The sequence below is a fragment of the Aquila chrysaetos genome, chromosome 19, assembly GCF_900496995.4.
Source record: "Aquila chrysaetos chrysaetos chromosome 19, bAquChr1.4, whole genome shotgun sequence".
Lineage (NCBI taxonomy): Eukaryota > Metazoa > Chordata > Aves > Accipitriformes > Accipitridae > Aquila > Aquila chrysaetos.
Window position 1 is genome coordinate 26,710,941 of NC_044022.1, and position 26,367 is coordinate 26,737,307.

The 26,367-nt window shown below is 48.1% G+C and overlaps 1 protein-coding gene across 4 annotated transcripts in view; it reads right to left on the reverse strand.

Annotated features, from left to right (window-relative positions):
* Positions 1-5,951: 5,951 nt before the first annotated feature.
* SLCO2B1 (solute carrier organic anion transporter family member 2B1) overlaps positions 5,952-26,367 on the reverse strand; it is a 64,478-nt gene continuing 44,062 nt past the window's right edge. For all 4 annotated transcript variants that reach the window (XM_030042974.2, XM_030042972.1, XM_030042976.1 and 1 more), the window contains exons 8-15: positions 26,164-26,272; positions 19,388-19,552; positions 17,612-17,804; positions 16,655-16,811; positions 11,558-11,727; positions 8,424-8,488; positions 7,590-7,710; positions 5,952-6,540 (exon numbers count right to left, since the gene is read on the reverse strand). In XM_030042974.2, the coding sequence (XP_029898834.1) occupies positions 6,366-6,540; positions 7,590-7,710; positions 8,424-8,488; positions 11,558-11,727; positions 16,655-16,811; positions 17,612-17,804; positions 19,388-19,552; positions 26,164-26,272 (1,155 nt within the window). In that variant the 3' untranslated portion in view covers positions 5,952-6,365. The remainder of the gene's footprint in view (positions 6,541-7,589; positions 7,711-8,423; positions 8,489-11,557; positions 11,728-16,654; positions 16,812-17,611; positions 17,805-19,387; positions 19,553-26,163; positions 26,273-26,367) is intronic.

Consider the following 26,367-nt stretch of genomic DNA (forward strand, 5'->3'; position numbering starts at 1 on the left):
ATGGGTTGAGGAGTAACTTGTTGAGGTACTTTGGGGTGGTGCCTCACTGTTTTGGGTACCACTGCTCTACCAGCATCATACTGTCTTGGCTACTGAGGGATGCTATGCAGCTGTTGGTCCAGAAAGCTTGTCCGGACTGGGTGAAAAACGCACTGGTCTGGGTTAGGTCTACCAAGAAAATGAGTTCAAGGCTGGTAACAGAGGAGGAGGAACTGGATCCACCAAGGGAAGTTCTGGGCTGGAAACCTCAAGCTGTTAGAGACCTCAGGTCACTACAGCAGCAGTGCTGGTGGTTGGAGGCTCCTCTGCAGGACAGAAGCACCTACCTGCTGGCCAGACCTGTCATTTAGGGAGGTTTGCTGCTTACCTGGAGCCCAGATCCATGACGTTATGGAAAAATTGCTGAGGCTGACCCAAATTTCCACCTTCCCATTGGCTGTTATCCATGTGGGCATCACTGACTCAGCCAGGGGACACCGTCAGCAGATAAAGATGAATACAGTACCCAAGATGTGAGGGAGTGGGGCCCCACAGGTGATCTCCATCCTTCCAGCCAAAGGGAAAAACCCAGACAGGTAACAATTTCCTGGTGCAGGTCCTACAGGGGCTGAGTAAGGTGATGCTCTATCATGGAGAAAAACTGAAAGTAAATATGGCCACAGGGACAGCTGGGGCTGCTGCTCTCATAAGATGGGCAAGCTCAGGATCTGGAGGAAGGCAGGGAAGGTGAACAGCAGTTATGCCTCAGGAAAGCAGATTTTTGTTTGTTTGGAGACTTGCTAGGCAGAATCCTCCAGGAGCAGCCATAGAGCGTTGGGGTTCCCAGCAGCGTGGGACTGTTTTTAAAGAAAACTCTTAAGAACCCAGGATAAGCCATCATCTTGGGCAGGAAGAACAGTAATTTCAGGGGAAGGCTATTGATAAGTATCTTATCACTGAGCTAAAACACAAGAGAGCACACCACAGGAGTGAGTGCAAATGCATTGCCTGGGCTCATAGGGACACAATCCAGCACACCAAAGCCCAGCTGGAGATAAGGCCAATGAGGGACAATGTGGTAACAAGAAGGGATCCTATGGGTATTCTACTTGTCAAAAAAAGATCAGTGAAAAAGTGACTTCATTGATGGATGGGGAAAACAGCTGGTATTGGATGCTATAGAAAAGACTGAAGTGCTCAGAACACCCTTTTAGCCTCTGTCTTTACAGACAAACCCATCTCCTAGACCTTGTGTCCCCCAGGATGGTTGGGGAAGTAAGTGGAGAGCCCAGGGACCAGCAGGACCACTCAGAGAAGCTGGAGCATTCACATCCATGGAGTCAGATGGATTTCACTGGAGGCTGATGAAGGAGCTGGCTGACATGTTTGCAAAGTCACTTTCTGTCATCTATGAAAAATTGTGATGATCTGAGTCCCAGACAACCAGAAGAGGCTGAGAAGGTGTGGGCTTGTGGGCTAAGGGATGTTAGATGGGTTGAAAACTGGTGGGACTGCCAGGCTCAGAGGGTGGTGATCCATGGCTCTACATCCAGCTGATGGCTGGTAGCAAGGGGAATTGTTGATCCTCAGGGATCAATACCGGGGCTGATATTGTCCGTGACATATATGATGAGACAGAATGCATCTCAGCAAGTCTGAAGGAGTTACTAAATTAGATGAGGTGACATGATGAATGCGACAGCTTCAATCCAAAGGGTCCTTGAGAAACTTCATGGTTGGGTCAACAGAAACCTCTGGGAAGTTCATCAGGTGTGAGGTACTTTGCACCTGCGACAAAATAAACCCACGCACCCGTACAGGCTGGGAACTGCCTGGGTGAGTAGGGACCCACTGAAAAGGATTACAGTGCACACTGAGTTGAAATTAGGCCATCAGAGCACTCTCATCATGAGAAAGGCAAACCACGTGCTGGCCAGCATTAGCAGGATCTTGAGGAATGTTTTTATCCCCTATACTCAGTCCTGGTGAGCCCACAACTGGGATGTAGTGTGAAGTTTTGGGCTCCCCAGTTCAAGAAGGATGGGGATAAAGTGGAGAGTGCCTGGGGACGACCTGGGGCACATGGTCAATGGGAAGAGGTTGAGGGAACTGGTTTGTTTAGTCTACCCAAAAGGATGCTAAGGGTGATCTAACACCACCCTACAGCCACCTCAAGGGTAGAAAGAATGGATCTAAACTCTTTTCAGCCACAGCAGACAGCATGACAAGGGGCAACAGCCACAAGATGTGGTTTGGGCTGTTCAGGCTGGACACTAGGAAAAGCATTTTTCACCAGAAGGGTGGTGCAGCCTTGGCACCAGGGAGGCTGTGGCCTCTCCATCCTTGGAGGTTTTTCTAGGTCAGGCCAAAGTCACAGCTGCCTTCATCTAGTGTTGGTGATGGTGTTGCTGACTAGATGACCTTCAGAGGTACCTGTGATCCTGACCCTCAAGACACGACAGTTGAGCTCTTGAGGGTCTCCTACAATGCTATATTTAGTGACTGCTTAAACTGGAGGCTGCATGGTACTGGAGACCAGCCACCACCACCACATTAAAACCATATGTATAAAGAGTGTCAGCATATGATGAAAAGATGCTGTAGACCACAGATGAATTCGCAAGGGACTGACATGAACAGGGTGATTCAAAAGTGATAACTCTGCACAAAAGCAGCTCCCAGCCTTGGAGATATCTTCCTGCAGAGCTATCTGTCTCTGCTAACCAGCTTGCTGCCTTTGCTGGAACTGGTGCCACCCACCCAACCTCCTTGCACCTTGCAAAGCCTTCTTGTAGTTGTGGAAATAGCCTTCCCTCCTGTTTTAATTCATCCTGTTGACCCTGTGCAATTCTCACCAGCCCTAAAGGCACTGTTCTGTCTTCAGGTCTGTGACCCCTGGTACTACAAAGTGCTGCACAGAAACATCCAGTGCATTCAGTTCCTGGTCTGGACGTCTTTCCTATACCTGCATTGCTGTAGGTTATCTCCTTTAGCTTTCCGGAGCACAAAGGAGCAAGACTGAACAAAGTCAATGGAGTTATGGCCCAGCTGGACTGACTCATGTTAACCTCCCCTATGCAATTTATGGCTGTTGCCTAAGGTATATCCTTAAGTGCTTTGTAAAAATCTATTTTAAGCTATCTCCAGGGGAATATTTCCTCTGGGGAAAACCTGGCAAAGCATAACAGCACAGGGTGGATTTTGCTGATGCTACACCTTCCTTTGCTTCTTTTGCTTCCTTTTTTTGCAATCCTCCTACCTGCCTGCCCCTTGCTCTCCATCAAACACTCCTCCTCCTACCTTGGTGCTGACAACCTTTTCATTTTTCCTGGTTTTTATCTTCCTCCCTGCTGACAGTGGGAGCCAGCCTTTCCAAACTACCTCTTTTTAATCTTCTCTTGCAAGCCAGTCCCTTTCAACAGTGTTCTTAAAGAGTACAGAGGAGGGGAAGGGGAAAAAGTGGTTTTATTTCTCTTTATAGAAACTCCAGCCCAAATTAATGGCAATTACCACAGCAAAAGCATAATAACAGGCCTATAGCTGGCCACAAAGCTAAGACACACTGTTTGCAATTGCCTAGGATGCTTACCCACAGGGAACTCTCTTCTGCTGGAGGGGTAACAAGGAAAGGAAGAATTCAGGCTGTACCAGCTTGTGCATTGCCTGAGAAAAATCTCTGTGTGATGTGTTCGAAGTTTTCCAAGTGGAAAATGGATGTAGAGTCCTGAGGCCAGCCGTGAGAACAGGACGTGTTGGGAGTGAGCTGGCCAGGCCATTCTGCGGGTTCCTTCTGCATCCATCATGAGCCCAGCAGACCTGGCCATCAGTCCAGTCAGATGGCCAAGGGATGGTGCAGCCTGCCTGCTGCCTGAAATAGCACTGTGAATCCAAGGGAGGTAATTGAACTCGCTGTTTATTTTTGCATGATGCCGTTTGTGAACAAACTCACAAGACAAATTGCTGTGTAAGGGTTTTTTTTCCTCTTTTCTCCTCCTTTCTATAAGCAGCACCACTGCTTCGGTAATCAAGAGGATTAAGAAACAGCTGATGCAGTCTGGAGGGCTTCCAGAAAGGCTGCACGGTCATGCCTCTGAGGGTCTCCCTCTGACTTGTAACAGGAGAAGTCTAGTGCTATGCTGTCTGCTTTGCGAGAGCACAGCTACCCCCCTGAGCCCGTCCCCACCACTGCCCAACAGCCCGGCATGGCAGACCCAGCAGCACAGGATGAGCAAAGGGTCGGCAGCGATTTTGCAGAAGGATTGCACTGGCAGACCAAAACACAGAGCCCAGGACTCCTTGGACCTGTGCAGTGGCCACCAGCCAGGCTGTGCTGCTCTGGTGCTCGAGCATGGTCTGGTCCCCACCTGAAGTCAGCTGTCCTAATGGTACGGAGGTGCAGCCTTTCTGACTTTATAAAGTCATTGTGCAACCCCATCCAGGGGTATTCCTGGCAAAGCATATTGCAGGTCTCGACTTTTCACGCCATACAAAATGAATTGTGTTGTTATTAGTTTGTTGTGGTTTGGAAAGCACCCTGGAGCAACTTGAGGTTGTGCTGAACAAGGCAGGAAACCGTCTGTGAGCCGAGGGCTTGTGCTTAGCCAGGAAAGAACCTTCTTCTCCGCCAGATGCCACAAATTTATGGGCTGCCAAGAGCTGGAGGGACAACTGTGAACATCGTGGACTGTCTCTTCCCTACTCCTGTCCAAAGAACCTCATTCCTATTCCACACCTGCTAACAGTCTGGTTTAGAAACAGATGCTACCTAGTCATGGCTTGAAAACCAAGAATAGTGCAAAACTCCCCCAGATTTTTGGTATGGTGAGCATATGCTACCCATCCTCCCTTGAAGGGGTCCACCTACATCTCTTCAGCATCCAGTCTCAGGGCTGTCTTCCAACACCTTCTTTTGAGGCATAAGTCACTTCTGTGTATAGGTACCTGTGAACAGGGCTGTAGACTCTCTTAACCATCTCCTCAATGAACAAAAGGCACTGCACAAAAACTATGCAAAAATACCCCCCTAAAAAAATAAAATAAAATTAGTGTCTCACTTTGAAGTATGTTAATTGGGTCTCAAAATGGCTGGGCAAACAGTCTGGTGAAATATCTAAACCAGCCACTTAACCACTGGCCTTTCCACCCTCCATCACCGTACATCTCTACACACCCCAGATCTTACCATAGGATATTTGTCAGGGTGTGAGGAGTTAATGAATGTTCTTCACTGTGTATTTCTTTTCTACTCTGCATATTTGGGCTGAACTTAGAAGTTTTGGTTTCTCTACTGAATTCCATTCTGGAGCCAAAAATTACAAGTTACCCAATGGTCTGTGGTTGGAAACTGATGGTATGAGACCAGCAACACAATTTGTGTTTGGGTGGAAAGGAGCCCTGAGATGGGAAGAATGCAGAAAAAAGAGGCAGCTGCACCAAAATAACACCAGACTCAACTTTCACCCCATAATTACAGCTGCATCTGACAGTAACCCCTTCAAGGAGCACAGCAAAGCTGTTTGGCTCTGTGGTCAAATGGCTTAGTCACGAGCTCTGCCCAGTCTGCAAGAGGGCTGGGTTCAATCTTCCTTTCTGGTCCTGCATCCCTGGGACAAGTACTGATAATGCAAAAATAAGATTTATTATTATTATTGCTGCAAAATGTGGCCATGTTGCCAAAGCGCTACAAGTCTGCAGGTATTGGAATTTCTCTCCTGGGCTGGACCTGCAGTTCCTTTTGATGTCCTCCCCTCCCCAGCATCCTCATCCCTGCCCCTCACCACCAAAGCAGCATCTACACAGCAGCTGGGTGAAGCACGTGAGTCGGTCCTTGCAACGGTCCACAGCCTGGGACAAAAATCCCATCAATGTCAGCTGGAGCTGGATGAAGCCTTCAAGGAAGAGAGACCATCTAACACCATGAGAGCAAAAGGAATGAGCACAAGTGACATTTTGGGGGCAAGGACAGACCATCATTCATGGAGATGTATGGGTTCAGTACAAACCCATTTCTTAAAAATTATTTATTACAAAAAACCACAAAACCCTTCAGCTATATGGTTAAAGCTCAGTGCTGGCATTACTGAGACTGTCAGCAGGAACAAATGCTTTGGAGGACATAAATCCAGAAGACTTCAGTGTCCAAAGGTTAATGTGTGTGGACTAATCCACGTGAAGGAGCAAGCTGCACCATTGAGGTGGAGGAGGAGGCGTAGAACAGCGTATGGACAGACTCTCACAGCAGTACAGAAGTAGTACATCCCACCCAGAAGATTAGGAAGCAGCCCCATCGTCCATGACTCCAAGCATCCATCCTTCACAGTTCAAGTGTTGGGTGATTCACATGGCTTCACTTCCCCGGATACGGATCGCAATTCACATTTTTGGTGTCACACTTTGGATTCTGGGACCTTTATGGAGTTTCCTGCCAGTTTCTCCTTCTCTGGGTCTGCCTTTGTCTCTGCTGCATTGCTGGCTTCCCTCTCCTGCCGTCTGAGAATCACATACACGGTCACGAAGCACAGGAAAGCACCCACCTCAAAGAAAAACTGGAGACCAAGATACCTGTGGTGTGGAAACACAATAAATCAGGGTAGCAAGGGTGTTCCTATGTGCGCCCAGCACCAACACCCAATGTCCCCAGGCACCCAGCAGACACCGAACATGGGGATGGGCTCCTCGGTCACATTCAGCAGTGGGCAAGCAACTGCTGCAAGCCTGAGTCCTGAGAAGGGGGGCAGAAAGAGGAGGAGTAGCTATCAAGATGCACTTCTCTTTGGTGTTACTTTAGAGAGATCATACCTCCTGGTAAGAAGGAGGCATATCAAAACATATCTTGGGGTTGAAGGTGAATAGGACTTGCTGCAGCTACTGGTCAGTGAGTCATTCAACAATGATGAATTTGCAGTGGGGATGGAAGACCACCTACAGCTGCCTTCCAGCCTCCCCACAGTGCCCAGGCTGGATTTGGTGTCTTCTGCTTGTTGAGCTGGGCCATTCTGTTGGAAGAGGAACCCCTGGGTGCAAGGCACCCTGCATGGACCCTGCACCACCTCACAGGCAGCTTTGAGGCTGGGGTCACCCCTGCTGCTGCATTACCTCCACGCAGAAGGCATCAGGACAGGCTGCTTGTGCGATGCTGGTAAAATGAGTAATCATAGCATCACACAACAGCCCAGGTTGGAAGAGACCTCAGAAGATCATCTGGCCCAACATTTCATGGGAAAGGGAGCCTAGATGAGATTATCTAGCATTTTGTCCACTCACATCTTGAAAATCTTCAGTGATGAGGACTCTACCATGTCCCTGGGGAGGTTTGTCTGGTGAACAATTGTTCTCACTATAATGCAGGGAGTGCTTCTGGAAGTGTACCTCTGTGGTCTATAGCAGCAAGTTAGCATGGTCCTTGGCAGGGTTTTGGCTTGTGCCAATGACTTTCCAAACCATTCCTGGGCACTGCTGAGAGTCCGCACGGGCCAGGAGGACGCGAGTGTCCCTGTTTGCTTACCATGGCATATACAACAACTTATCCCATGTCGGAGGTGGCCTGATGCCACGTTCCCCCTGGATTTCCCTCTGCACCCTCAGCCCTTATCCTGACCGCTCATCCCTACCTTTGCCTGAAGAGGTTATTGTCGTAGTATCTGCAGGCTGCCTTCCTGTCGCACTTCTTCTCCCAGAAGATGCAGGTCGTGTCAATGGCGCTGCCGTACAGAACGGGGCCCGGCATCCACGCTGGAAGCAGAGGGTCAGAGGGGGCTTTGTTATGGTATGGGAGTGCCTCTGCTGGGACAGACCCAACCCTGGCTACTTTCCCATGTGCTAAGGGAGTGGAAAGGGGCTGGGGATGGTCGTCTTTGCTGTGGCCCATGAAGCCACTGGTCCTGCACAGCACGCCAAGGGCTGTCTGTGTGTTTGCACCCTACCAAGATGCAAGATGGTCCTTTCTCTCTTTGATAAGGGACCATCGCTCATCCCAGGAATGATGCTCACCTCCTTCATGCATTGTGCATATACGCTCCTTCCCACGACTGCCGTGGCATGTTCTCAGGGCCTCCAGGTGAACATGAATTTTCACCATAGGAAAAATAACTAGCGGGATCACAGGACGTGGTTTGCAGCCACCCTGATACGCTGGAGGCGAACATGGCAGTATTTGCACATAGCCAAGGGCTGTCCTCCTGGACCTAAATGTATTTCCTGCCCTCTTTTATTTAGCCGCATAGATGTACCCCCACAGAGATGCCTTGTTCCCCTCCCCACCACATGCAGCCCCCCCAGACCCTGCAAAGCAGCATCTTTCCCTGGCTTAGGACAGGCTTTGGTCAGTCTGAATCTCTGAATAAACAGCACTTCTGTAGCCCTGGGGCTGCTCAGGGATGAAATCCTCATGAATCCCCACGTTGCCGTGATTTTCCAGGATGGCATTTCAACACGTTTTAATTTACCTAAAACTCTCAGCAACATGAACTGTATCCCAACCGCAAACGATTTGTCTTCAGGCTGGATGCTCCTGAAAAACAAAATGGAAAGTGTGCCCGCTGGCATTTCTGCAAAGATGGATGTTTCCCTTCCTGGCATTGCACGAAGCTTACAGCATCTCACCCAAAAAGTCATCCTTCAACCCAACCACCAAGGGCCCCAGGCAGTTCCCGTTTACATCAGCAAAAATGATGAAGTTTCATTCATTAGGGCTATAAGCTTTCCACAGCCTTTTTGGCCTGAAGAACCTACCAAACTCCGTAAGAGACAGGGAGGAGCTCAGCTAGGTATTTTTGCTTTTAATTTAAAGAATCTGTATGAGTAAAATACAAACAGAAACCAATATAGCTGCTGGCTCTGCCAAACACAAGCAATACAAGGGATGCTTTTTGTAACTGAAAGAGAAAAGCGATTTACCTGTTGAGGAAGTGGCTTTTTTTTGAGGTGGGATGCCCCAGTGTATATTTTGGTGGTACCCCAGTTTTCTGAAATAAATATTTCAGGCTGTGGTTCCTGCTGGGGTCACACATGGGAGAGGACTGGGTGGCAGAGGACCCCCAGGTCAGCACACCTCAGGGAATTCAGCTTCCCTTTCCTCTCTGACTGCCTGATGCACACATAGCTCATTCGTGGCATAAAACGTGATTTAATAACGCCTGGGAGGCAAGGTAAAAACAGGTTTTGACCACAGCTTTTCCCTAAAAAAGCAACTGTTTGGAGTGCTTTGACCACAGAAATGTGCTTGGAAACATCATTTATAGACCAACACAGAGATTGCCCCATGGCTTTCCTCTCTCCCGCAGCACAGCCTCAGTCTCTCCTGCCCATCCCAGGCTCCAGCCCCACCAGCCTGGGGCTCGTGTTGGGGCTGGCTCCAGCCTGCCGCTGCCTGCCCCGCAGGCACCTTTCCAAGGGTGTGGGAAACTAGAGTCCTAATTGCTTCTCTGCACTGGGAAGGGAGGCTGTACTCAAGCGAGATCCATCAGAAGGAAGGAAGATAATTAAACTTCTTAACACAGAGCTGCGTCAAAAAGTGCCACAGTACTGCCGTGCTAAATTAATGCTGAGTTAATGGTGCGTCTCATTACTGAGGTATCAGCCGTGGGTGGGGAGAAGGAACAGGACGGCTGTTGGATCTGAAGGTTGTGCTGAGACCAGGAATGGGGGGTGCTGAGGGCAACGTGGGGTTCCAGTGAGCCCCAGAGCCCTGTTGGTGGGTGGAGGTGGCGTGGGGGCCTGGCATGGCGTGACACCCACGCACCCACCGCCTGCTCCTTGCCTGAGCCTGTTGGTGAACACCACATTGCCTGCAAGAGCAATTGGCCATGCAGCACTGGTGGTTCCATGATGAAGCCTCCAGCAGCCTGAAATCTCCACTTGCTGCTTAACTCTGCAGGGATCAGCAGGAACAGCCAAAGAGACCTTGGGAAAGCCTTTGTAGTGTTAGGGCAGCAGGAGCTCTGTTAGTGCCGGGTCTTAAGGAGCAAGTCCTGAAGGTCTCCCCTGCTTCAACATTTGAGACTAGATACCCGATGTTTCTGTCCTGCTCAGCCATGGCAGGTCTTTACTAACAAAGCACAGCCTGCTCCCGAGCCAGACATAGCCTACAAGATGGACAACCGCATGCACTGCCAGATGACAGGAGCAGGGAAGCCCTGTTCTCCATTCCCTGCACCAACACATGCAAAACCTATGTAAAAGCAACAGGACGAGCTGGGCATCAGGTACAATACAGGGCTGACTTAACCCTCCAGTCCCTCAGCTGGAGAAAACCTTCCTCCTCCATTCAAGGGCCCCTTGGTTTTCCAAACGCCACCTCTGGATGCCTTTTCTGGTTGCACCGAGACCACGGCCAACAGCGGAATAATTGCTGGAGGTGACATTGATATGTCCCCCTCTTAAGGGAAGGTGAACCTCCAGGGTGGAATGCAGTGGATATACATGAAATCTGTTCCATAATAATTCCCTAAGCAACATAACCTGCAACCGTAGATGTTAGCAATGCCAGGGGAGCTTGGTATGCTGACTCTAAGAGAAACAATACGGAGGGTGGAGTAAAGTGGAAATACCACAGCCAGGCTCTGTGATATCACCACAGGGATGGGGAACTGGAACTACTGGAACAAGAATGGAAGGTCCCTGCATTAAATCCACTGAGGCAAGGAGGTGAAACAATGGGGTTCTGTCAACGCTATAGCCTTACTTCTGATTTATATCATAAGTAAATGCGCAGTTCTGGAGTAGTCACATGCAAAATCATGTCCCCTGGGTGAACTTTGTTCATTATAATTTCATTACAATACCAAAACACACCTCGATCGCAAAGGCTACCTGCCTTCAAGGTGCTACCACCCCTCACTGAGCATGTGCTCTGAATTTTCTCTAGCATATACCTTTAAAAGTAAAGCGAGGAGATTTTATATCATGGGTATGTATAACTAGAGTCACTCAAGCTCCACCTAAAAATAAGAAAATAGTATAAAAGGGCTTAAGAGAGGAAGAATGCTAGGGAAGATGCCATCATAGACAAGTCAGGAGGACACTGCTGACTTCTGGGATCAGTCGACGGGCTGAACCTCTCTTCCCCCCCATAGGGATGCCTATTGGGTAAGATTCGAACCCTTGGTTATACCGAGTGGTTCCCCAGGAAACTTAGAAATCTCTATCGAGTTTTTCTATAATTTAGCATGCTTGTAGTCAACTGTATTCTTGCTACTTGCACGTGATTTTTAGACAGTGTATTTATCACCAGCAATCCAAATGAATCTGTACTTCTGTTGCTTTAATAAACTGTACTGTTCATTAAAATCTAGCCATGATAGTTCATTGAATGCAACCAAACTTCTTAAATCTGGCCATGATAGTTCGCTGAACGTGACTAGATTGAAAGTGTATTACGCTATTTTTGCATCCGTAGTCGTGGTAGTTCGATATATATAGAACACGATCGGACTTACAGTGTTGAACTGGACATTACTCAGAAACTAAACGTAGCCACCCCCAGCCCCTCTGATATCTGAGGACAAGCTGGAATGCAAGGAGGTTTATTTTCTGCCAAACTTCTTTACCGTTTAACACAACACCAACCCAATCTGCTCACCTGAGGATGAGCATGAAGGACGGCGTGTGGGACGTGCTGGCAAGGATCCCCGCCAGGCAAGACAGAACCACAAAGGGCAGGAAGAGGTGGGAGCAGCCGGTGCCGCAGGTCCCGGGCTTGGCGAACCCCGCGAGCCCATTTTCGGAGATGCAGCTGCAGTTGGTGTAGTTCTGCAAAGAGGAGAGAAAACCCAGAGGCTGCTCATCTGCTCAAGGCTATGGAGATACCAGGGATAGCTGCCAGCTGTCAGAGGCAGGGAGGGTGTTTAGGTTTTGTCTGTAAATAATTAGCAGTAATTAGCACTCAACACTTCGGGGAGCAGGGAAAAAAAAAAAAAGAAACATATACAATGAAGCTGGCTGGGGATAACAGACTGAGTGGATGAGGAAACACATATTCCCATCCCCACTTCTAGCCTCCAACATACTGCCATCTCTGAAAGGAGGTCCCGGTCCCACCAGGTCCCACGGGCATCGTTAGATGTCACACAGGTGAGCACACACAGCTGATGGGGAAGCTGGGACTGCTGCGGTAGCTTGGTTCATCTGCAGCGGTACCTTGGTTCATCTCTCTGTGCTTCCAGAGACACCTGGAAGTGCTCCCAACCCAGACGCATCCTTGCCTCGTTGGTGTGAGACCCAGTAGCAATCCTTCTATGCTTGTGCTTCCAGTCCTGTGTTTCATGCCTGTTGTGCACTGCAGATGCTTACACACAGATTTATTTCAATGTCATCGTTTGCCAGCTGAATGCTTTGGCATCCTGTGTAAATCTGGACTCTTGGCATGGAAAAGTCTCACCCGCAGCTGATAAAACATTCAAGCCTGATGTGAGCTTACTCGCCTGTATTATATCTTTTGGAGGAAATCTCCAGGGGAGCAGCCTGGGCTCCATCACCTGCACCCAGCTTGTCTCCTGCTGTGAGACCCTTCACCCAGGGGCTACATGTAGAGCAGAGCTGGCAATCAAAGCCGGAGCCCAAGCTCAGGGGAGTATTAAATCAGAAAACACCTGCTAGGGGAAAATGCAGAACCTCACCTTTCAGAGAGGGTCATAAATAACTGGCACAGCATTAGCAAAGGAAAGATGCCCCGGGGCGAGGGATATGGATTTTTTCTTTTTCTCCAGATTTTAGTCAAAATTCTCTTTTGTTTAAACAAGAAACCTCTTTTTTTTTTTTTGGAAGAGACCTTTAAATAAAATGAGCATGATCTTATTGCTGCCAGAGAGGGACAGATTCACAGTGGGATGGCAGTTTGCAGAAGGGTGATCCCAGAGGCAGGAGCAGACGAGGGTCTCCCAACTCCCCATTCCCACATCACTGCCTGGGGAAATGGCATGGCTGCTAACCATAAAAGAGTCCCACAAGGAACTCCTCCCGGCTGAGAACACAAGGGGAGATCTGGGATGAAAGGGGACACAATCCCTCCTCCCACCTCTAGGAAAGAGGATTTAACATTTTAAATTAAGACTGGGATTTATCTTCTTCAGCCATCTGAAATGAACTAAACTAAACTCATCATCTGGGTTCCTTTTGCAGTCATGGAGGGAGAGGTGGGTCTCCAGAGGACCCACCACAGATAAGTGCCTACGATAGCCGAGATGAATTTGGGCCAAAGCAGTTAACAAAAATGCAATTAGTTAAATTAAAACTCGCTTGATCTGTGCGACCACCACCTTTTACAGAGAATCTGAGTCGTGACATTGAGGGGCCTCGCACAAAGCCAAATGGAGAGAAAGGGCTGGAGGTGCACGCAATGGAGGCACAAGGCAGGGCTCTGCTCCTTTCGCTCAAAACCTCAGAGGATTTTAGAGCAGGGAGCAAGACCCCAGCTGCAAAAACCTCCGAGCAATGGGGACAAGCCACAAAGCCACCGGTGGCCCGTCTCTCTGACATGCATCATCCAGGCAGCAGTGCCACGAGGCTGACGCAGCACAAGGGCTGGGAAGAAGCACCCGGCGAAGCGGGGAGCGGAGAATAACCGAGAGCAGCCCTGAAACCGGGGCTGTGGTTTCTGGGCAAGGACGGGCTGCTGGGTGGCACACGGCCAGCTCCAGGCTTTTCAGGACTGTGCGTCAATCATCCCCACCAGTACCGTTCAGCAATTGTTTTCTTAAGAGAGAAAGCTGCTCACATCAAACTCTGCCTGATGCTGTCTTATTTCTTCTTTTTTTCCCCGTCTGGGACCTGCTGGTACCCTAAGTTTTTGGGGTGTGTGCTGGCCAGCTCAGATCCAACCTGGCTGGCAGTAGAGGGATGTCCCTGCTCCTATCCGTGGCCATGCACGATGAGAGCAGAGCGGGGTTCAGAAACCCAGGAGCCCCGTGGCACGGAGATTCCCACAGTCCTGGGGGAGCCCCTGTGGCCACCCCACTTCAACAAGTCACGCTGGACCCGAACAAGTAGCAAAGCACTAAAAGGCTGTCACTGCAAGGTCCTGCAAAGTTGGCAGGGTCCTTCCTTCTGTTGCCCATGAAATTTGTGAACATCAGGCAATGCAAAGAGCAAATCGCTTTCAGTGTAGAAGAGCTTTCAAGTGAGAGTGTTAAAATCAAGCTCACACTGTGCAAGCCTCCTCTGGAAGGGCTGCAGCAAAGCTGAGCACAAAATTGTAGGTTTTCTTGCACACCATGAGTGTTTCTAGCAACCCAGGCATTTGGGACATGGAAAGCAGTAGGCAGTGAGTACCACACATCCCTGCACTGGCAAAGAGATGCTGAAAATGGTAAGAAAAGTGTAATATAGCAGAGAAAGCAGGAGCCAGAAGAATGCTGTAAAATGCAATCATTTCTTTTTTCCTTTCCTGCAACAGGTAATACCCCAAACCAGAGAGGGACTGAGGCTGCTCTGCGGACATCTGAGCTCAGCTCCTAGTCCAGCATGATAAAGGAGCAAAAAGGAGCAAAGGCTCAGCATCTGTAGCCACATCACTGTGTGCCATGAACCTCCCATCCCAGGGCGATGCAATGTGCTCCAGCTACTACATGCTGGCACATGGCTTGGCATTTTTAACAACATATTGAGATACAGTCCCTATGTGGAAGAAGCTCTCACACAAATTTCGTCAAGATGCGTCAGTAGGTGGAAAGAAGATTCAGCAAATTATCTCAGCGCTAAAGGAAGAGCTTATGCTGGCTTTACCAAGTAGCGTTTGCATGGCACCATCAAGGGAGACCTGATTTTGTTGTAGCTTGTGGCTACACATAATAATACATATAATGAATGCAGGTGTGGGTCACGTTCAGGAGCACGGGATGTTAAAGGGCTGGAGTCATCTTTGAGGAGGAAGAAGCAGTTGAAAAGGATCTGCTGTACAAAAGGCAGGCACAGGGATGCAGAAAAGCACATTTGGGACTAAGCTCTGGCAGAAAACATAGTAAAGTGAAGTGTTGTTAATTAACAAAATGCTGCTAAAAAGTGCCCAGACAGTCCCATGCTGCCATTGTATCCTGTGCCAAGAACACAGCAGAAAACTACTCACCCTATATGGATTGCTAACATTTTTCAGATAGGTATTTGAATTGGCAAAGATTTCCTTACTCTTTATTTGTTGAACTGTATTGCCTGGAGTCCCAACAGACAATTGGCACTGGGAAAACTCAGTCCTACTGGGGTTTTGGTGACAGGTGGGGAGCAGCAGAGGAGAGAGAAGCAGATGGAAGCAAAATAACCCTGCCAGGTCTGCAAATCAAGGGAGAGCCAAGAGCAAACCCCATTTCTCTAGCCCCCGCATAAGGACTCTCCCACTAAATTATCCTCTCATGCAGACACTTGGCTTGACAACTGGTACTTATGGCGAGGATGCACACTGCAACTTGATTATGACTTTTTAAACAGCAAATCTGCAGGCTGAAAGGTGGAATAACATTGCTCTAACGAGGCCCTCCTAGAGCATGCAGTGAAGGTCTGCTAAATGTCAGTGCTATGTGTACTGTGCAATGTCCCTCCAGGCTTGGCTTGCCCAGAGCATACAGAGTTGCTCCCTGAGCCCCCAAAAGCAGGACTTACCTTCCCTCTCTTCATCCCTATACACAACCTATAGATGTAGCATAACTAAAGCATGTTATATGACGGAAACACCCAGGCTGCTTCTACAACTGTAGGCACCAGTTGAGCATTTTCAGCTGGTATTCGCCCCCCCCAGTCTGCAGAAGGGCAGTTTGGACCAATTGCAGGTTTGCATTTTGCTTCCGGAAAAATAAATAAATAATTTATTCATTATAATTTATAAATAATTCATAAATAATTCATTAATTCTGAGCAGTATTTTAGGTCAAGTCCAAGCAAATGCTGTTGGGTGAGCAGTCTGGGTGATACCTGCTGCAAGACATCTAGGTATGTGAAGATGTCTACCACCTGCATTGATATTTTGCCTTCACAACCCTGCTAAATGGAAACACTCGGACTTCCAGTTTCAGAGAACTTTGGGCATGTGATGCCTAAATTGGGTGCCTGGTTTCCGTAGGTCCCTATTCAAGGAACACAGATGGGGCAATTCACAGCAGGAGCCTGGACGTGGGCTGACTCACCCCATGGAGAAAGCATCCCTGGTGTACAAAAGGCATCCATGGACTTGGGGTCATGCTAGGTGTTATGATTAGCCCTTCCCATACTACACATCCTCCTGTCCCGCCACAAGAAACACAGCTAAGAAAGGTGACCTTGTTGGTCATCATCGTTTAGGGGTGAAGGGAAAGCAGAAGGTCCTTGCATCATCTGCTCCAGCTGCTGGGTAGTATGGGAGATACTGAAGACAGGGTTTGTGGAGCAAACCCTGACCTGGGGTGGAGCAGCGGATGAGGAAGGACACCATGACATCCTAACAGGCTGGATGCCTAAAAGGTTTCTTGTTGCTGCCTTGGCCAAGGATCCGTACTGGCAAAGGGCTGTGTTATACTGGAGAGTGCTAAGAGACACCATCTACACGGGGTTTTCCTGGGACGTTCTCAACCCTCCCCTGCTCATCCCACAGGGTCATGCAGGGCTTGTCCAACACTAACGAACATCAGAAAACCTAATTGCCAGACGTAAGCTCTGCATTGGTCATCCCTCATTAGCCATCCCAAGCCAGGACACTAGCGCAGTGGGCATGACTCACCAGGACCGAGTTGTCTGCATTGATATTTACGATGCTGCAGCCGGCGGAACAGGGTGAGATGTATTCAATAGCGTTAGAGCCACAGATGGGGTTATAGGCTTTCTCAGGGCAGTTACACTGGAGGTTACACTCCAAGGCGTGGTGTCCAAATTCAGAGCTACAGCAGGAAGAAAATATTAATGCATGGTATTGAGCATCATTAATACGCATCTTATATAGAAAATATACTACATATATCTTGAGATTAGTAAAGAAACACTTGATTGCTTAACAAAACCTTCCCCATACATAAATGAGGACCCACTGAAATTCCACTATAACCCCCCAAGCCTTTGCTATGCCTGGGCAAAGCATCCTGACCACAAATGGTCAAGGGAGGAACCCACTTCCTTCATATTTGGCCCCAGACATGGGGTCTTGGGATATTTGCAACACCACGCTGTGGGAGGTGGTGAGCTTCCCACTGAGGGCTCGGACCAGCTTCCATGAAGACCACAGGATGCTGAACATGTGAATTTACAGCAACTTGGATCAAGCCTTGAGGGAAGACAAGGTCCTGCCTGCGTTTAGCTGTGTAGGAAAGCAGCCACAGCTTTGAAGGTGTGATCCCAGGGCTGGCCCCTGCCCAAATTATTTGCCTCTGAGTAACACGCCGCACTTTCCAACATGAAATTTTAATCTTGTGCTCTTTGTGCCAAAAAGATGTTCACTTCGGGTTTCACCACGAGTCAATGAAGTTAGAAGGAGGAAGGACACAGCTGATTCACTGTTTATTCACAAAAGCATTGATTTCTAGCCTTATTTTATCATTAACTGTTTCTCAAGAGGGAATAAACCCATTTCCGCATATTCTGCTTAACTTCCACCTCCACCCCAAGGAGTGCAGCTGGGGATGGGGGGTACCCACAGCCCTGGGAATCACCCACCCGTGCCCAGCCTAGCTGGAGCTGTCGGTACCTCTCGCTGTAGGTAATGCCCGCGACCTTCTGCGTGGGGCAGCCGAGGAAGAGGAGGGGGAAAGCCAAGAGCAGGCAGAGGAACATGCCAAGGACGCACATGGCGCTGCATTGCCTCAGGGACATCTGGAACCGCTTCAGGATGGCACCACCCACCACGATGCCGACCATCGCCCCAGGGATGTTCACAGCACCTGGGGAAAGGCAGGTCCTTGTTTTCCATCCTCCGAGCCGTATCAGTCCCTTCACTACAGCGAAGGCCCAAGAGGATTTGTTGTTGGATTCCTGTTTTTCAGCACTGGTGATCTGGAGGGGACCAAGGTTTTTGCAGGCACTGGTGGAATAATGCTAAGAAAGAGCAATTTTGCAAAAACAGTGGGACCCTACAGCAAACTGGCTGTCTTAGGTACCTGTGCATGGAAGACACAGGGACCAGTGAAAAGCTATGCTTAATCCAGCAAATGTGATTTTTCAGTGTAATCAGGCGAAAATAACAATGGAACCTGGAGAGGATATTTAATTTCTGCATAATGCAGTAATGTGCCCACTTCTGTTGTCATCATTACAAAACTGTGAAGGTTTCCATGACAGACTTGGAGTTTTGCAAAACCCACCTTACAATGGGATGCCAAAGAGTGCAATCTGTTTAATTCAACAAAGAATCAACAGGGACGTTGCTTTCAGCCCATAAATACCCATACGAGGAAGGGATTTCCAAAAAGCTTTTTGATCTATACAGGAAAAGGCAAAGCAAGATTCAGTAGCTGGGAACAAAAGGTAGATAAATTTGTGCAAGAAATACTGTGCACCTCTTTAACAGAGCGGGTAAATCAAGCCTGGGAACAACTCAGCAGGGCACATCAGTGGAGGACACTACTGCTTCAGCATTTAACCTTTCTGCCTGTATTTAGCCTGGGTTGCTGGATTTGCCAGTCTGCTCTGCTCACTTTCTTCTGATTTATTTGTTGCAGACTTCAGAAGACTCTTCCTCTGAGGATGCATGCTCTTTGTTCAAAAATATATTTAAAATACTTCTCTGCCTAGATCTCTGAACTCTCCAACTGATTGTAAGAGTAGGGCTTTATTCTTCATATTTTTATTACCATGACAAGCTCGCACAGGGAGACCTCAGTCCTGTGCAGGACATTCTGGATATTAAAATACCAGCAAAAGCAGTCTGATCTCATGAGAACATATCCTGCTTAACACTTATTTCTTTCCTTCACAACAATACCAACAGCAAGCAATTAGCCCAACCGTTGTAAGCAATTAGTCTGACTATAGCAAACATTTTGAAGAGTTTAGGCACAATCAGTACACCAGCCTGACTGGTCTCTTGCTGCAAAGTGTCTTCAAAATGAATGCATATGTTTCTGCAGTTTTTAATTTTATTTACTATCTACTTTTTTAAAGACCCTTAACCCAATAATCAATGTAAAGTAATCCCTGTTAAAGAAACATGCACAATTCATATCTGATGTTTCTTTGCTCCCTTGATGCAATGAGTTGGTTTCCTCTCCTTGATTATAGTGAACAGCTTTAGATAACATTTCTCCAGGTCTTAAAAGATTTTATTCTAGCAAGCTCAGGCTGCAATGTAAAGGAAGGAAAGTAGGTAGTAGCTGAGAAATCATATGGGCAAGGACCTTGTGCCACATCTGTCTGTAGGTAATGGAAGGAGACTGGCAGTTCCAGAGGAAGAGGTGTTTCTTAGTAATGTCTAGATTGTTTTCTTAGAGGTGCTCAAAAGCTGGCAAGCCTTGACAGCAATGCTTACCGATGATCATGTTGGCCAAGGACGCCGTGAGGGAGAACTGCCTCTCCAGGAACTTCCCCATGAACGTTGCTAAACCAGCAACCATGGCAGAGAGGTTGACCTGAGCCAACACCACCAGTAGGTAGACGGGATGACGCAGGTTCCGCAACAGGACCAGAGGAAAATCTGAAAAGAAAAGGGGAACCTGTTGCATACAGAGGAGGTGTACAGCAAAATATTAATCCACAGAAAGTGGCAAAACCTTGAATTAACACTTTAGGAGTGGTGAGCTGTTCTGGATGTTTCATTTACAAAAGGGCAGAATATGTGCTTTCAGGGTTTATCATTTCAGGCCTTGATTGTGTGACGATTTAGATATTAAAAAGTCAGGATGAAGGGTCAGGACATTGCAAAAATGAAACACATGAAAACTGCAAAACAAGGTGAGAGAGGGAAGCCAACGATGCCTCATCCCGCCTGCCTCAAGAGCTAGCTGTGGGATGGGTGAATCAATGGCAGAAGTTAATCGTTGCAAAAGATGAAGCAAAAAAGTAGGGTTTTTGGTGTGAAGACTGTCCAGCCTCAAAGTGAACATCAGAAGAGAGCAACTCCTCTCTGGACACAGCCCATCCCTGCAGAGCTCACCTCTATGTATGTTAATCCTTTTGATTTGCTGCTAAAGTCAGTCATGCTTATATTCAGCTGAAGCCCATGCAGTTGAGACTGGGAACTGCTCTAAACATGTGCACGCAGGCAGCGTATAAAGGGTCTGTGCCAGCGCAATGGGAAACTGTTGGAGGCATCAGCATCAACGGAATGGAATAGAATGGAATGGAATGGAATGGAATGGAAGAGAAGAGAAGAGAAGAGAAGAGAAGATAATATTTTCAGTTGGAACAGACCTACATTGATCATCTAGTCCAAATGTCTGACCACTTGTTAAGGGCATTGTCCAAATGCCTCAAACACTGACAGGCTTGGGGCATCGACCACCTCTCTAGTAAGCCTGTTCCAGGGTTTGACCACCCTCTCAGTAAAGAAATGCTTCCTAAGTAAACCCAGAATGAAGCAATCAAGAAGATTGATATCTCACGTCAACACTCGCGTCATGTGCTCAAGCAGCCCTGAATATCTGCTAATGCAGAGGAAAAATCTGCTGCCTTCTGCAGCGATACCTCCTGCTAAGCTCTTCTTCAGAGCTGCCAGGGTCTTATGATGCCTTAGGAGAAAGGTAAGTGGCTCTGCAATATTCTTCAGCCTCAGCTGAACCTCTGTAAATACTGTCTATATCTCCTGCCTTCAACAGGTAGACTGTACCGGGATGGCTGAGAGCAACATGGAAACCTGCATGTCTTTCCCCCACCACCCATGGGCTGAGGGCTGCAGCGTTGAGTGATTACAGGCATTGTTACAAACACACATGGCCCGAGTAAACACGGCCTCGGTTTCTTTCCCTGAAGCTTTCTGGCAGGGCTTCTGCTAAAACAAATACAAAAGTAGCTGGGAAGTCATTAAAAGTTAATTTATTTGTTTGCTGTGGTTGCAATTTCAATGTCCTTTTTGTTTCAATCATAAAACTGTATCTTTTGATTACAGGCAAGAAACACTCCAGCAAATTCCCCTGTGGCTGAACCCTTACTGCTTAAGAAAAAGCTATCTTCAGCCTGCTCAGCAAAGACAGCTGCCCCGCTCCCAGGGCCGCAGGAATCAGGATGCCTGATGCTGACACCCACCAGCTGGGAGGCTGCAGTTCTCCTTCGTGTGCATCCCGAACCCACTTTCTGCTCCTGCCTTTGCTCCTCCTGAACCATCGCCTTCCCCCTTGCTCTTCGTCTGGCTTTGCAGCACACAAGCAAAGGGCGTGCATAAGGGCAATTTCCAGACAAACAGATGATGAGTTTCCCAGATGAGGGCTCTGAAAGCCAATATGCTGAAGCAGAGATAAGGAATTAACAGGGAGGATTAATGCAAGGGCCTGCCATAAATTAATGGTGTTAATTCTTAGCAGCTCACAAACAATTGGGGCAATCTTTCTATCTGCTCCAGCACAGAGGCCCTGGGAGATTGCAGCAGGGAGAGCTATCCAGTGCTTGTCTGAGAGTTGCCCCAAGCTGTGTATTTGTTTTAGCTGTCCTAGAAAGTTATGTGAAGAGCAAAGGTCCCTCTGTGGATGCGAGGGGGTGTCCCATATACAAAGGCAAAGCTCTCGTTCATGGGAGTATTGCCTCTCCAGCTCAGCACTCTGCTCTCAAGGTTAGGCAAGCAGCTGAAGACATTGGGGAGCAGCAAACTCAGGGCACCAGAGAGGCTCCAAGCGTGCAAGGCACATTCAAGGACCCTGAAACACTGACATGCTGGAGAGCTGGGAGGCTAGCAGTCCACCAGCAAGGGAATGAGCTGCGATAACCTCTGTGCTAGACCAAGGTGAATCCCAAAGAGGGGAGGTGGTTTTGCTCTTAAGTATCAATAGAGGTCTTGCTTTTTGAAGCATATTCCTGCCTAGTTTGCATATGGGAATACTGCAAATATGAAACCTCAACTTGCTTGCTGAAAGAACTCCTGAGAGCTAATCCAGCCTTTTGGAGGAGGTAGTGGCAATCTTCCACCAAAAAGATTTCTTTTCCCTAGAGTTCTTTGGTATTTTCAATCAAACTACACCCCCTCCGCCACCCCAGATCAGAGCTATAAAGCTATGACAGCGAGCAGGTCTCCCAGTTTGTGGTGGGAGGCAGCAAGATTGCTGTCCTCTGCAATCACGATCTCATTACTAATTCCATCTTCCTTACAGCTCCAGAGGGGAGGCTGGGCAGATACTAAAAGCAAGTGGAAACTTTAAAATAATAATAATAAAAATATCTTTGAAACCATCTTTAGGCACAATAGAGAAACAAACAAGTCACAAGCCCAGTGTTTTAATTGCTTTGAAGATCACCTTTAATGGATTAATTCCCAGTATGTGCAACAGAAGTTGCACATCCTCCCAGGTGTTTTCAACAGAAGCCTAGAAATTAGCAATGGAAATTACTTCAGGCTAGCTAAATCCTACTTTCTTGATTACTGTGAGCAGGTCCAATGCCTGCAAAAGGAGCACTTTGTGAGCATGAGGAGCAGGGTGCAACCCAATGTCACGCAGAGCATCTGTGCAAGAGCCAAGATCGTTCCCCACAGTGCTCTGACTTTCCTGCTGTTGAATAACTCTAGCGAGTGGAGCCTGCTCCCTTCTTGGGCAATTGACCTCATTGTTTGGAAATGTCCCCAGTGCTTTGCCTGAGTATTTATCCTGTACACAGCTCCATCCTGTTATTGCTGATTGTGGACGGAAAAGCTTTTCCTGTCCTTGAGGCAGAGTTTCCAGGGCTTTGCAAACTGTTCTCTGCTCATCATACCTTGCCCCAGAAAGATTTAAAGCCCAGTGGCTTCCAGAGAAACAGAGAATGTGAAGCACCTCATGGGATGGGCTCTAACTTATCCTCATTTTGTTCCCAATAAAAGGCAAAAATTTCCGCAAGCCTTATTTTGCTCTCAGTGATCTCCATGTGCACTGAAGCAACAGAACAAATGACAAAATGCATTTCCTTCTCCATAATCATGCTTCATTTTGCATCATTTAAGCTGAAATAAGTGACTAAACAGCGTTGCTGAACAACTTCCTCCTCCAGGTCAGTTTAGTAATTTAAGGTTTGCCCCTGCCAAGCCCTTAAGAAAATGATGAACCCTTTAAGGCACTCTTCAGCTTTATCCTGCTCAAGGAGCAGCCTCAAGTGCTTTGCTGAATCACAGCCTAACCAGGCAGTGTCCTTCTCATCTGGAGCCTCCCCCAGGCTTGGGCCAGCTTTGGAGCAGGAGCTGCATTTTCTCCACCCGTCAATGCCAAGGGAAAGCCTTCCCTGCTCCCTCCAGCTGACAGGCAAAGGGACACTTCCCAATGGGAGATGCTGCCTTCCTCACGAGCAAAGCATTCCTCACCCCAGATTGAGTTTGCAGCCATCCCTCATAGGTGGCCCATGTGAAAGTATGAGGCCAGTTTGCAAAATGCCTCAACACTAGTGATGAGCCAGTTGTCCAAGTGTTGACTCAATTGACTCCAAGCCCAAGTGCTTTGTTTGGGCAGACCCAACACTGATGGTGCAAAGTACCTTCTAACTGAAAGTGGATGAAGATCTGCAGATGAGCCAAATAACAAAGCATAGCCCTAATCTCCAGTGCCATTTTACAACCTACTTGAGGTATTCGAACACCTCAGATGTGTTCAAACACTTCAACCAGAGGGAGGAGTCTGTCTTACGAGAGATGCAGGAGGAACAGCAGTGAAATACCATATGGAAAAATCTGAGATCTTGTGCGGTCCCTGTTTGATCCAGTCCCTGCTGGTATCCTAATGCTTTCCTTCATCCCACCCTGAACAGGGGACCCAGAGACATCAGTGACCTTCATCCCACCCCAAAGAGGGGACCATAGCCATCAGCAACTTTCATCCCACCCTGAACAGGGGACCCATAGCCATCAACATTGGGCAGGTCTGGGGCTACCAGTCCCAGGGACAGCACCAAAGTACCAGGCAGCTCTGTGAAGGGGACCATCTGTAAAAGCTCCCCTCGAGATGCAGACAGACCAGCAAGCAGATGAGGTCCAATCCACTTCTTGCCAATAGCCATCTCCAGCATGAGGCTTAGCCCCTTGCCCATAAAAGTAATGTATTTTTTTACAAGCAGTGAAAAGGCGTGAGCATAAGACTGAATTAATATACAGGTTGCTATTTCTCTTGTAAGATATTATAGGAATCTGCTTTGTGTCGTTTCTGCTGGTGGATTGGCAGTGCCCATCTCCTAGATGGCCATCTCCTGCCTTTCTGCAGAGTGGTCTCCTGCTCCCCATGCTGCATGCAGAGATGCCAGATGCAATCAGAAAAACCAAGAGGTACATCTCAAGGATTTCACAGCACAACCCCATCAGTTCCAGCCTGCTGAGATCACAAAGTGGGACCCCTTTCCTTCAGGAGACGGGTCATCCTTTTGTACTGGGGCGTGGTGTAAAAAAGGCTCCCTATGAACATGGTACAGGGACCAGACTGTCTTACAGCATTTCTCCATCACGTGTGTTTCATTCTGCCTCTCTTTTTAAACGACAGAAGGTACGAAATTGCAAGATGATTCAGGCTGGAAAATCTCCAAACGCTGTTTTCATAAACTATCGTATAGAAAAGAATAGTAAAAATAGAGAGGAAAGAATGCTTGGTGACAGAAAGAAGAAACAAAATAAGCAGGAGAGTCACAAAATGGGAGGTAAAATTCTCTTTCCAGTGACCCACAGATGAGCTAGCACTAAAGTCTTCAGACTTCACCCAAGTTGTCCCCATCTACACCATCACACACTAGCTACCATCCAGTTTCTGGCTCTAAAAACAGTTTTGTATTAGAAATCCTGGTGATTTCAGCAAGATTGCTCTTCTGGCAAAAAATACGGACACTTCAGTTTTTTCAGAACTGGGCTGTAGGGGATAAATTCTCAGAAATAATGAATTTATTAGCATAGCTCCCGCAGCCCTGACAACAGCAACCCTGATGCAAACCTTGAGCCAAACCTGCAGCTCGAGCAGAGGTAAGATATTTCCTTCTCTCTTCACCCAGGAGCAGGGAGCTAATTTTTATTCATTTTTCAGAGGCAAAGAGCAGAGGGTCGGTGTGAAAATCCCATCTGAGCACTGTAAATCTGTTCCCATGCAATCGCTTCCATCACATGGGTTTTCTAAATTGACAGTGCAACAAGGTCAGTGGGGGAATAAACCCCTGACTTGCTCTAATTTAGCATTAGGCTAGTGAGCAAATGGTGCAACTAGCAGAATAAAAACCTGCCCACGCTTGTCTAGCTGTGCCTGCCCCAGCACTGACCTCAATAAAACAGAGAATTTCCAATAAATTAAAGGGATAATATTCAGGAAATATGGAGGAAGCTGACATGGATTGATTTCAGAGGGTCACTTTTCTTAAGTAATTGTCAAAGTGCAGAGTATTTCCTTCAAAAAAACCCAGCCCTGAGCGGTAACCTTCACAGACTAAAGCCCAGCTGATTCCCTTCAGCACAGAGCCTACTCATTTCTAAACAAGCTAATTGCACTGGATTAAGATCACCCTGTACAAAAATGCATCTGATTTTTATTGCTTAGACCCTGGCTCCAGGCAGCACCGGCCATCCTTGGTGGGACGGGGAGGGCGGTCTGGCTCAGATATTGTCACCAGCCTTGAAAGAGGGGGTCTGAGGAGGCTTTTGGAGATGAAGAGCTGCCAATGCTGCTGGGGGTGTGATTCCTGCTATGACCTGGGAGCTGAGCAATAGCAGCTGGATGCACCCAAGCTGCAAACCCCCCCTCTAACTGGGGGGCTCTTTGCCTTCCCACGGCTCTGCTCCTGGCTCACAGCTTGCACCCCTCTTTCCTGCCTGGCTTTGGGCTCCGATGAGGTTTTGGCCCCCTGTTTCCCGCTGCCCAGACGAGCTATAAAGCCATGCAACATTGAGAGCTACCAACCCCAGATGCTTTGATCAGCGTGAGGTGGAGTGGGGTAGCCAGGATGTGACGGCAAGCATCTGGTGTGAGCAGACCAGGAGGAGATCTGCAGATCTAATTAAACCCAACAGGACACCTAAGTTGCACCTTGAGGGCTTATCTAGGAGATAGGCTGAGCACAGGGAGGAACATCGCTTTTTCTTGCCAGCATTGCAACCTGCCCATTGCCAGGACATATGTTTGTGCAAGCAGAGAAACCTCGTCCAAGCGTGAGGTGGAGGATGCGCACACTTACGTTTGATGAACTTGGTTAGAGAGAGGTTTTGCACGTGTTCGGATCTTGACCTGAGCTGGCTGAGCACATCCCCGCTCTTCTTGCTGTCGCTCTCCTTCCCACTCGCCACCTGGGGACAGACGAGAGACTATCACTGCACCGACCATGCCAAAGTTTCCACTGAACTCGCTTTTTCTCTCCCAGCTCATGAGAGGCAGCAGCCCA